Source organism: Dermacentor andersoni, chromosome 5 (genome assembly GCF_023375885.2).
Source record: "Dermacentor andersoni chromosome 5, qqDerAnde1_hic_scaffold, whole genome shotgun sequence".
In the NCBI taxonomy this organism is placed as follows: Eukaryota; Metazoa; Arthropoda; class Arachnida; order Ixodida; family Ixodidae; genus Dermacentor; species Dermacentor andersoni.
This window is the reverse complement of record NC_092818.1, coordinates 50730820-50743303: the sequence shown is the minus strand read 5'-3', so window position 1 is coordinate 50743303 and position 12484 is coordinate 50730820. Positions and strand designations below refer to the sequence as shown.

At 50.7% G+C, this 12484-nt stretch overlaps 1 protein-coding gene across 1 annotated transcript in view; it reads right to left on the bottom strand.

The window, feature by feature from the left end:
* The window catches only part of LOC126530370 (neprilysin-1-like), a 107913-nt gene extending 96675 nt beyond the window's left edge, over positions 1-11238 (bottom strand). The window contains exons 1-2 of the mRNA XM_072288075.1: positions 10935-11238; positions 6711-6879 (exon numbers count right to left, since the gene is read on the bottom strand). Of these exons, the coding sequence (XP_072144176.1) occupies positions 6711-6879; positions 10935-11228 (463 nt within the window). The 5' untranslated portion in view covers positions 11229-11238. The remainder of the gene's footprint in view (positions 1-6710; positions 6880-10934) is intronic.
* Between the last annotated feature and the right edge of the window lie 1246 nt (positions 11239-12484).

The following is a 12484-nucleotide window of genomic DNA, read 5'->3' as shown; positions in this document are numbered from 1 at the left end:
TCCACAACATCACTTTCACGTGTCAGTGCCCAGACGAGCTGCGGTAGCTTCACCTTCAAAAGGACGGCAGCAATCCTCAGGCTTCCCTTTATTCTGATCTACGTGCTCTCATCCGCACCATCACCCACGGAGAGCTTAAAATACAAGAACTGAGACGTTCTCCTGCTGCCTGCGTCCCAACCCCAAACTTCGACTTGCGCGATGTTGTAAAGCAAGTGTTGACAACGATGAATACACCCACGACGACTCTTACTCCGGTAGCGCGCGCAGTACTCACGTACGTGGATGTTGCTTGGCTACCAACCCCTACCGTGATCATTTGGCTTCGATGGCTACCAGGGCGCTTGCTGCACATCCCTGCCCTCAGTGACATCCACCTCATCCGGTTTGTTTTTACTGCGGTATACGCGGCCATGTATCTCGCTTGTGCCGCCGTCGCCAGAAGGATAAAAGACGGGGATATGTTGAGCCCGAGAGAGACCGTACCCGCCGACGTGACACCTACTATCCCGGACCGCACTCGATTCCTCAGCAGCGTTCCCCGTCTCTTCCAGCTGCCCCCAATCTACCTCATAGTTCCCGTTCGGCCTGACGTCGTTCTCCTTCGCCCTGCCGGCGCTCTACATCACCACTTTACATCTTTCTGATCAGCACTCGGAAAACTGATCCGCTGCGGTGCCTTAGCGGCTATGGTGTTGCGCTGCTAAGCGCGACGTCGCGGGATCAAACAGCGGCCGCGGCGGCTTGATTGCTATGGGGGCTAAACACAAAAGCACCCGTGTCACGTGCATTGGGGACACGTTAAAGATCCCGTCATGGTCAAAATTAGACCCCCACTATGGCGTGCCTCATAATCAAATTGTGATTTCCCAGAATTCTATTCTAGGAGAACTAATATATGCAGCTTTTAGAGAGAAAAATGCTTCCTGTCGGTCATCACAAATTACTGCTGTTCGCCCGGCCAACATGCTTCATGCAACTGTTGAAGATGTTCCCGTGTCAGCTCTTGTCGATACCGGTGCCGCCATTTCTGTTCTTCGTAGTGATTTGCGTTCGGGACTCCGGAGCGTTGCGTGCAGATTAAAAAAAATATTTTTAAGCAGGTCATGGACGAACAAAGAAATGGGCAGATGAAGTCACTCCAGCAACAGATCGACAAGTTCCTATTCAATTATAGGAACACGCCAACGGGGGTCACTGAAGACACACCGGCCCAGCTATTCTTTTCGTGGAAACCTAGGACTAGGTTGAGCGTTTCTCCATCCCGATATCGAGCAAAGGATGAAAGAAAAACTTAGGCGAACAAAGCAGTCGGCAAATCAGCGACGAGGTGCGTGGAGGGACTTCGAGAAAGGGGAGGGCGTCCTTGTACAGGACATACGCACCCGTGGAAGGGAAGTGGTTGAGCGGCAAGGTAAATAAACGTGTGAGTTCAAGCACTTATCTGTTCGGGATAGGGAACGAAGAGCGGTACGTTATTGTCGATAATCTGCGACCGGGAATATTCCAGGACTGCTTCCCGCAATCGGTTCATGCGCCGTCTTCAAACACTGAACCGCCAGCATGTAGCCAAGACATTGTGTCTCGCAGGTCTCTAGGTGCATACCCTGTAAACGACGATGGTGCGCGAAAGACGCCTGACACCGATCAAGTAGGTGAGCAGGCACTAGATACCAACAAACAAGCCACCCCTCCGGACCCATCGTCTGCAGGCAGGGAGTTCAGTGGTGGCGCATCACCATCTTCCCAACAGGAGCTTCGGCGCAGCACCCGGCAAGGACGACCGCCCGACCGACACTAAGAACACATCGGGGGGGGGGGGGGGGGGGGGGTGCCGTGTCGTCACCCCTTAGATAGAGTGTGTAGTGGCACTCTGACGTCACTCAGGTCTTGAATTCTTGTATCTGAGATGGAACGCACGTTCCTGTGCGTGTGTCTGTTCTGTCACTGATTAGTAGCTCTGTGTATTGGCGGGGAGGACTTACGGAGTTGCCATCTGTCGGAAGCGCATCCCTTGCGTAGTATGAGGGATCACGCGGCGCGCTCCTCATAGGTTTCGCTTACGGCGCTCAATAAAAACACCACGCGGCAGCCCTCCTGCACATTTATGCACAAAACGAGGGAAGTTTTTGACTGTCGATATAATAATTTTGGGCAAACTGAAAACACAGAATTGTTTACAGACGCTATCTCTTTACCGAATACGTACAGTGAACGCCACAGCTCGCGATCTCCGCGATGGAGTCTCCCGAACCGGCTTCTTGTGTGAAAGGTAGGCAAACACTGAGAGTAAACTATGTGAAATATGTACTCATAGTGGTTTTTCTGTATAACCAAATGGAGCCTAACAGAATGAAGTCTCATTGCAGCGATCCCACGGGTTCGCAGCGACCGACTGCGCATCTGCATGCATGTCCGCGCACAATGTTTTGCTTTCGCTGTGAGCGCGTTTTCGCACCGTGCCGTGCGTGAGCTTATAGGCCGCAGCATATGAGCATTTGACATTATGTACAATAGCAACCATTGCTGCATGGACGCTATCAGAACTGTTCAAAAATAATTTCGCTATAGAGACTTCGACGCCTATACGGCGAGTGTGATGTGCGGTCGCGACGATTCATTCTTTTTTTGTCTTCTAAATTCTTGGACATTTCAATATTATTTCTCAATTTGCGTCGCACTGTATGTTTATCGGTCTTCTCAGCGTGCGATTTCCCTCTGCTTCTTTTTCGTAATCCAGTGCATTAATTCATCACACAAACATGACCATATGCCATGCCTTCTTTTAAATGTACGTGTTACCGCTCCCTTTCCGTTCCAGTGAACTTGCCGGTATCTAGCATTAGCAAGTTCATATACCAAACCGTCATGACATTAGCCGGGCAGCGGGCGCGGGCGAGCATCTCACTGCGCGTTTTCTGCTACTACCGAACATCGCAGTCCCGGCGCCGTAGCAGAAATCTTCCTCGCATCTGTGCTTGCTGCGTACCCGAGTTGTAGCCGATGGCTGTCTGCCGGCTCTAAGCTTCGCGAGCCAAGTTTCATGCAGCTCCTTGTCCTACGGCTACGTGTGAATAAGGCTGACACCGGGCTCCGTTGCGTACGTCCGGCACTGCGGCACCGAGCAGTAGCCTACCATGCTGCACGCCTCCAGAGGCAGCCACTACCTATTATAGTGATTTTAAATGTTGTCAAGCAGACACCCAAGGCGGGTAAGCCTCACCACTTAATCAGAACCGCAGCGAAGGTGGGACTTTAAACCTTTGTTTTCAGCTCGCTTCGGTGCTTCTGAAGCAGCCGACGCCGCCTCTGTGTCCACGTGATCCCTCCTGCCACGCCACGCCGACGGTGGCGCCAGCTTTTTCAGTGGTGGAGCTCGTCCCCAACAGCTCTAAAGACGGCCGCGTAGGTGCCCTGTGGTTCTTTTCCGTTGTATTGCAAGTGGCAATAAACATGTGTTTTGGCAAGTAGGCTACTGCGTACTTGACGAAACAATATTATTACGATGTCATCGAGCGATGCTCAAGAGACGAGCCGGCGCGAGAACGACGAAGTTGGTCGGTGCCCTTGGCACGAGCGAGTGTCAGCCTGGCTGCCTGGCTCCAGTGTACATAGCGTGTAAATAGCATCTTTAGTCTGTGGCTTTCCACACGTAACAATCTATATATATATATATATATATATATATATATATATATATATATATATATATATATATATATATATATATATGTATGCATGTATGTATGTATATATGTATGTATATATGTATGTATGTATATATGCGTGCTTGTGTGTGTGTGTGCGTGCGTGCGTGCGTGCGCGTGCGTGTGTGTGTGTGTGTGTGTGTGTGTGTGTGTGTGTGTGTGTGTGTGTGTGTGTGTGTGTGTGTGTGTGTGTGTGTGTGTGTGTGTTTGCGCTTCGCCGTACCCCACTGTTCACGAGCATACAGGCTGTCTCATAAGCTGCTCGCACGAGCATTGCCACCAGCCATTTCGTAGATTTCGCACATAGCGCCACAAAAAAATGCTGGCTCTCCCGTAATTGGGAGTAGATAAAAGCAGGAAATGGCTACTGGCAAAGCACATTGGTTGGAGATGATACTAGCCACAATGTTAAAATGGATGTAGCGCATGTTCGCAACGGCACACCTCACGACACTGCGCCACACCATACTGCGCACTATACTCCGTTCCCTACATAGCAGTCGACTCTGTGGAAGCTACGCAAGGAGTTCTGTCAAGAAAACTTATCACTCCGCGCGTTCCGTCTATGCTTCGCTGGGCGTTCCGTCCATGATTCGTTGCGCGCGAACAGCGTTCGCTCGCACGATCTTGCACGTGAGGCTCCTCGCGACTGGTTACAAACAAAAAGAAAACCCCGAAAAGAAGAACAAAAATATAAATGATCTGAAACAACGCATTAGCAGCCGTATACCACTGTGTGTTTGTTTCTAAGGATTAAAATTTGTTTCATTCAATGCTGTGCCCCTATAAAAGACAGGTAGCTGCGCACAACTGAGGTCAAAACCCATAGAGCTATATCTAAGTGCGAACGAAGTCACTGCAAGAAGACTCTGTAGCCTCCACAGCACTGACTGCTATGTGTCGAAGGGAGTATAGTTTATATGGACATAATAGTTTCCTGTCACAGACAGAACCACATTGCAAGTCTCGTCGCGGTCTAATAGCCATCATCGATGCGCCGGACGCGCCGCGCCAAACGCGCCGCGGACCTCACGGACCGCTGGCGTTGAAAAGAGCACAGGCAACTCTGTCTTAGCAACAAAAGATGACAATCGAGTGTGTAGTGTCCTGTATCTTCCTTTTGAATATCCCCACCCGACAACCTGTTGGATATGACAAATAAAACTTCAGCAAACAAGAAGTTACAGCTTGAGTGATATTAGACAGTTTTAGCAGAACGTTTCCTTCGCCCCGCTCCGCTATGCCGCCGAGCGGGGGCGCAAGTGCGGCGAGCGAGACCAACACGGAGGAAGGAAACTAAGGAGAGGCCCTACCCCCTTCGCGCGCTAGGAGAAAAGTGTGGCGGAAATGACGTAGTAGGTTCTCATTTTTTTGCTGCTTTTTTGGTTTTTTTTTTGTTGTATGGCCACGCCTTTTGGGCCACAATGGCGGCGTTGTTATCGTTTTGAGCGCTCACACGTGTTGCTCTGGTAGGTTTCGGGCCGTGGCAAAGGCGCTGAGTGGGCGGGTTTGCGTTAGTCACCGTGTCTTGTTGCGCTGTGTTACCTGCACCGTGCTCTGCCAGATGTTGCGCGAGCGCGCGCGACACCACGCGCAACGCGGCGTGGTTTCGCGAAAGATGTAAACAAGAGAGGAGGGTGGCCCAAAAGGCGGAGCATCGCCATGAGCAACGCCAAATTCCGGCTTCACTTTTGCTTCACAAAGAGTGACGTCAGGGCCTCTCCTTAGTTTCCTTCCTCCGTGCCCTACCCCCTCCGCGCGCTAGGAGAAAAGTGTGGCGGAAATGACGTAGTGGGTTCTCATTTTTTTGCTGCTTTTTTATTTTTTCTCTTGTATGGCCACGCCTTTTGGGCCACTATGGCGGCGTTGTTATGGTTTTGAGCGCTCACACGTGTTGCTCTGGTAGGTTTCGGGCCGTGGCAAAGGCGCTGAGTGGGCGGGTTTGCGTTAGTCACCGTGTCTTGTTGCGCTGTGTTACCTTCACCGTGCTCTGCCAGATGTTGCGCGAGCGCGCGCGCTCCGCGCGCGACACCACGCGCAGCGCGGCGTGGTTTCGCGAAAGATGTAAACAAGCGAGGAGGGTGGCCCAAAAGGCGGAGCATCGCCATGAGCAACGCCAAATTCCGGCTTCACTTTTGCTTCACAAAGAGTGACGTCAGGGCCTCTCCTTAGTTTCCTTCCTCCGTGGAGACCAATGAAAGTACAAAATGGCTGCCGCCACTTCCGCGGTGGGGTGGCTAGCTTAGCCGTGGATTGGCTGATCTGCTCGGAAAACGCTTTGCATCTTTGACAGAGTGCCTAATGAAACGAGATGAGAGTGAAAACTAGGCGCTAGAAGCCCAGTAGGGAATACGACAATTTGTTGACGAGTAGATAAGTGACACATCAAGCGTCTTCGACTAAGAGCAGCCTCGCAGCCTTCATGTGGTAATGCACCCACCGCGAAAAAAAATAATAAATAGAAATCAATAAATAAAAACGGTAAATACCACCAATATTTGTTTTGAAAGTTGCAACATTAAAAAAATTTCGCTGCATGGCACTTGTCAACTCGAATATGCTATATGCTTTTGGCTGTTGTTTTATCTTGCACCACCAGGTGGCCCAGCATGCGACTGCACGCCCACCGAACGCGTGTACACACAGCTAAAATAGATTATTTTTCCGTTAATCCGCTGGGGCGGAGCGGGTCTACTAGAGCAGAGCGGGCAGCAGAAAACATTCTGCTAAAACCGTCTATTGGGAACAAGCATTTGGAAGTACTCGGAAGCAATATTTTCGAAACTAGTTTTGGAAGTAACTAGCCTATGTAATGGAGTCTCGACTGGTTGCAACGGGTGATGTCGTTTTATTCTCGCAACTTGCCCGGATGTTCTCGTTTGAGTACCCAGATAACGTTTCTGGCTTTTGGCTCAAGGTAACTTGAAGATCGCCGACAACGGGAACTAAAAACAATTCATGCTTAAAAAAAGAAATAAAATAACGAAAATGAGACTAACGGACCTTCACTTTCCGTGAATATGACGTCCGCGCTGAGCTCAAGCACGGCGTCCTTCTCCAATGGCGGCACCAGCACGGATATTCGTTCGCTGACGAAGCTCGATAGGTCGTTGTTTTTGATCATACTTTGCCGCGTCACCTGCCACGTGTTGTAATCGTCGCTGATGTCAAGCTGCAGGAGGAACAGCAAATGAAACTTAGATATGATGCCCGGTTGAGCTAGTGACCTATAAGTCTGGCATTATTCAAAAAACTGTAGTAGCAAAACAAGGCTAGAAAAAAAAGACATCACATGAACTCTACATCAATCGTTCAAGGAAAAAAAAATTATTGCTAGTGCTTAACCTCCGAAAGTTTCACACGGCCTACGAAAGAAACCGTACAGCGGAGAGGGTGGAGGGGGGGGGGCAGAGTTAACAAAACACCCACCTAAAGCTAAGTGCACGGGCATTTTCACTCAGCCTCCATCAGAATGAAGCTGCCGTTGTCTGGAATCAAATTCAAGACTTCGTGCTAAGCAGAGCGACGTCAGCTTAAGAGTAACTAAAAAAAAAAAGGAAGTATAAAATTGGAGGGAAGAACCGCAACTACTACTAATGCTGCTACTACTGCTATTACTATTACTACTTACTATTACAACTATTAATAACGAAAATAATTATGCTCACACACTCGCAGGACACTTGATGGTTGCAAAAATGTACATCCTGAGTGGCGTAATCACATCAAGTGCTTTATAGCGTAAACACGCACCATCGGTTGACTGAGATACGGTTTGTTGCTTGTCGTTACGTTGTACCCTTGAGCCGCGGCTAAATATCTACGGAATTCTGCTTCTGAACACGATGTCAAGGGTTTGATTCCCGGCCGCAGAGGTCATTTGGCGATGAGAATGGAACCCAAAAACTCTCGTGTACTCATGTTGGTGTACGGTAGATATTCACGGAAAGATATTCAGCTGGTCAAAATTAATCCGGGGTCCTCCACTACGGAGTCGCCCATAACCCACTCCGCAGTTTCAAATCGTTAAGCTCCTGTAGTGACCGCCCGTCACTTCATTGTCCCCGCTCCTTTGAATTGCACTTTCCCGTGAGGGTCGTTGCCCTTTGCTCCCCCACCGTACCTCAACGTGGGGTCATTGGCCCCTGCTCACCCAACGGGGGTGATACCACAGCCAATGCTTTTCCGTTTGAATAAAGCCTGTCGACTCTCCGTTCTCAACCTGTCAAAACACGCATTACTTGCCTCCACTAAACCAAGCTCCCAACAAGTGGTGACCCACGACATTTACGTTTTTTTTTTTTCGAACACTAGCCAAGGACAACGCTGCTCCAACTCGTGCTGACAGAGACTGCACCACGATTACTTCTCCAGTCATTGCCGCTGTTGTGCCCAGCGGCCCTCCAGATCGGGGGAGATGCCACACCTGCGACATGCAGTTGTCACGCCTCCATTCGCCACACCTGTCAGTAGCATGTGTGCCCGGCGGCCCTACAGATCGGGGAAAATGTTACACCTGCGGCATTCAGTTGTCACGCCTAAATTCGTAACACCTGTCAGCAGCCCAAATTGGCCTGTCCACGCCGGGCATCGGAGTCAGCGTGCGTTCCTCCTACTTTCCTTCTTGATGCCCAGGGTGGGGGCATGCGTTTCCGACTGGGCGCACCGAAAGGGACAACCAGCTCACCGACGCCGGAATTGGTCTCCTGACGCCATCTGTCTCCTGACGCCGGAATGGTGGAAACCAGGAACAATGACGACGCAGGCAAAAAAACGAATCCGGACGGCTGAGAAGGGGATGCTCGGAAACAGAGTGACTCGGACATGCTAATGCGCTACGATAGTATGCTCCGATAGTTGGAGCCGTTTTGTAATCTCAATCATGTAAACTTTTTTGAATATGTTCCTTTTTCTTCATTTTCTTAAAACGCTGCTCGGAACCCTTTCTCCCGGCACGTAGTACGGCACCATCGATGGAGACTTCGTTGACCACACGGACCCCCGGCTTCGCAACACCGCACAGCTTCAGCTTCCTAGCCTTTGGCCCAAGAATCCTCGAGTTTGGTTTATGCAACTAGAGGCCCATTTTCAACTCCAGCGCATCATTTCACATACAGCAAAGTACTTGAACGTCGTCGCCGCGATACCCTCCCATATCACCGATGCAATAGACGACTTGCTAGTGGGTACGCCTTCGGCCACAGCATACGACGACCTGAAACGCACGGCACTGCAGTGCCTCGAGCCATCACAACAGAGTCTCCAACAGCTAGTACCCGGGGAACTCGACGACCAACGACTGTCACAAGTCCTGCACCGGTTGCATGAGCTGCTGGGTGGCCACTCGGCAAAAGAGAGCCAGCTTCCAAGTTTGCGCGAGCTGTTCTTGCGGTGCCTTTCACAATCCGCACGCATGGTGTTATCGGGTTCCGGCGAGACGAGTCTCGATCGGCTAACTGCTTTCACTGACCGCATATGGGCCTGCTCGTCTGCGGCACAGCTACTTATTGCCACTGCTAGAGTCTCAGAGCCAGCAAACCAACTCTCACGCCAGGAGTAAACTGTGAAGTGCCTTACCAGTGCACTGGAGAAGCTGACCACGGGTGGCAACATTGGAGGCCAACTTTGGCGCAACTATTCGCCTTCACAGCCTCGCAGCGCACCTAGAGACTCGCCGCGGCAGTTGTGCTGGTACCGCTGTCGCTTTCCCGAACAAGAAAGTCGCTGCACTGAGCCCCGTTCGTGGACTGGAAGCGCACCGGCCTGTCGCTAATGTCGGCGTGCGACATCGGCCCTCAGGCTAGCAGTCTATGCTTTGTAGCCGACCGCATTGCCGGCACCCGCCTCTTCGTCTACACCAGAGCCGAGCTGTCTATCGTTCCCGCCACGGCCGCAGATCGCCAACGCAGCAAGTCTACACCCAGGCTCCACGCAGTGAACAACACTGCCATCACGTTGTATGGATTCCGGTCAAAAATGCTAGATATCGGACTCCGGCGATTGCACAGATGGGTGTTTGTGATCGCCGACGTCAGCTTTGCCATTCTGGGAGCTGATTTGCTCAGCCATTTCAACCTAGATGCGTATTCGCGATCGGCGTCTGAAGGCTTAAGTCACATCCCTCGATGTACTTGGCCCGCAGTCCAACCTCCCTTTATCTGGCATCCATGCGTTTCGGTCGGTCTCAACGTAGGACAAGATAGTTGCTGAGTACCCCCAACTCACGAAGCCCCGACACGATGCAATGCCCGTGAAACACAAGGTGACCCAACAAATGGGATGACCAGTCTAAGCTGACCCACGTGCCTTTCTACCTCGCCGACGTAGCCAAATTTTGGTTCTTCAACCACGAATCGAACTTTAAAAGCTGGTTTGCGTTTAAGACTATTTTAGCCAAAGTGTTTGATCGCCCAGCTGTGCGTAGGCAACGCACTGAACAGCGTATACGCCAGCGCGCACAGCAGCCTGGAGAGGTATTCCCTAGCTACATCGAGTATGTTCTGGATTTGTGTTAGCGGGTAAATCCCAGCATGTCAGATGATGACAAGATCAAGCATATCCTCAAGGGCATCGAGGACAGCACATTGCAAATGTTGCTGGCCAAAAGCCCAGCTAGCGTATCCGTCCTCATTAACCTCTGCCAAAGCTTTGACGAGCTGCGCCGCCAACGTTCCATCGCGCGCCACAACATTCAGCACGCCAATTCCGTCTCGAGCATCGCGGTTTCCACCGACATGACCAACTGGACCCTCTCGCAGCACATCAAAGATTTTATTCGTGAATAGGTGGTCAGGCAGCTGTCGCTGCTGCCTCACAGCGACGCACCTACGGCAGCTTTGCCTCCAACGCTGCAGCGAGCCATCCGGACTCAGATATCTGAAGCGCTTCCTGCAGCTGCGATACTGCAAGTACTACCACTAACTACTAACGCGATACTGCAAGTACTACCAAGCTAGCTTCATGAACATCTTTAGTATTTTAGATTTATTGGCTTACCGACGTTCTAACAACGGTAAGTTTGGACTTCCAAGTACTTCGACAACGTAATCCAGCGATCTAGAATTAGTTAACATTATTTTCGAGCCTTTTCAGAGGGTGTTTATTGAGCGGACGCGCAAAGCGATTACAATGGGTGAATAGGAGTAGAGTTACTGCATAGGCTCCCTTTAGTGAGCCAACAGAGCCTACACAGCAAATCTGAGTACAAGAAGAGCAGCACGCCCTCACGTGGTGGTAGCGGCCACTAGCACCGGTTCCGTGCGAGCTGAAGGACACGACGGGCTGCAGGCCGTACGTGACCGCCAAGCGGACCGTGGTCTCCAAAGGGTCCGCGTCGTGGGCAGCGTGCGCCATCTTGCTGCCAACAGGTGCCGGCTGCAGCCCGTGGTGAACGAGGAAGGCCCACAGGTCGGCGCCTTCGGACCGGTTCTCGGACACGAGCGACACGCATGCGCAGAAGAGCGCCGTCACCTTCTGGAGCGCCGTCTGGCGTTGGCGGGGCACTGGCGAAGCGCGCAGCATCCGCGTCAGGTTCACCATGTGTTGCTGCCTCATCTGCGCCAGTGCGTGCCAAAAGAGCGACCGCCATGCTCGGGAGAGATTACGCGGCTCTTACTCACACTTACTGTATTTACTCGAACCTAGACGGGCCTTTATTCTTGATCTACCTCTTGAATTCGAAAAGTGAGACAATAAGAATAAGAAACGTTTCATCGAATGTAAGCCATCGAATGTAAGCGGAACGAAAAAAAAAAGGTGTTTTATCGCAAAAAGAACATGCATTTTGTTGCGGTTCCTGAAGCTTGTCGAAAGCATGTGCACCGTTTACTTCTCGCCGTCTTCAGCGACATCGCGCTCTTCTTAGTCACCAATTCCTTCCAACAGCGTACTGACTTCACTGTCGTCCAGCGTGTTCAATATGTTACCTTACTGTGGTCGACAGTGCCTGGCGGTCGCAGTCAAACCGCCCGCACCTTCGAATCTAAGCCGACTCCCGGCTTTCGTAGCTCATTTTCTGTTCAGTATAATCCGCCATTCGATTAGATACGGTGCTTACCCGAGTTCACCCATGCACACACTTACAGGCATACAGTGACGAAGCGCGCGCTCAATTTCCATTGTGCGCAAGCAACGTGTGCGTGCAACTTCTGTTTGGATGCACAAAAAATATCGTCATACACGTGAGCGACACATTGGGAGTGTGCAAAACTCAGCAGACCATGTGATCTGATCGAGACGTCAAGAACGCTGTGCGTCAATAAAAATTCAATCAGAATTTTTTCGGTCGCCTGAAGGCCCTATAGCGTGTCAGCACCGGTGAGAGTGCCCCATTTCACCTTCATATCTTGATCCCACAAGTACGGTAACGAGAGTTATCGGAAGCCACGTGTGATGGTGGAGTCGTTCCATTTAAGAAGTACGTCATTATTTGCATTTCAGTACCTTAGATGTCAATTTTAGAGTGCGAGATTTATTTGTTTGCGGATGCCTCGTAAATTTATGAAAGTTGGCTTTTTTTGTTTGTTCCATGGTTATCATAAAAAAAAAACGGAAAAGCAAGGAAGACAGAATAAGCAGGTCCAACGCACATGTCGGAATATACATGGAGCGAGGCTTTAGTGAAACGGTAACTTAAATGCTATACAAGCAATGGTGACGCACACTATTTTGTTGCGAAAGTTGCTGCGAAGATTTTCGCGACGGTTCCGTGTGATGTTGGCGAATGGAGAAGGCTTATCGAGCTCGGTTTCGCACGACAAGAATAATTCATAAGTATG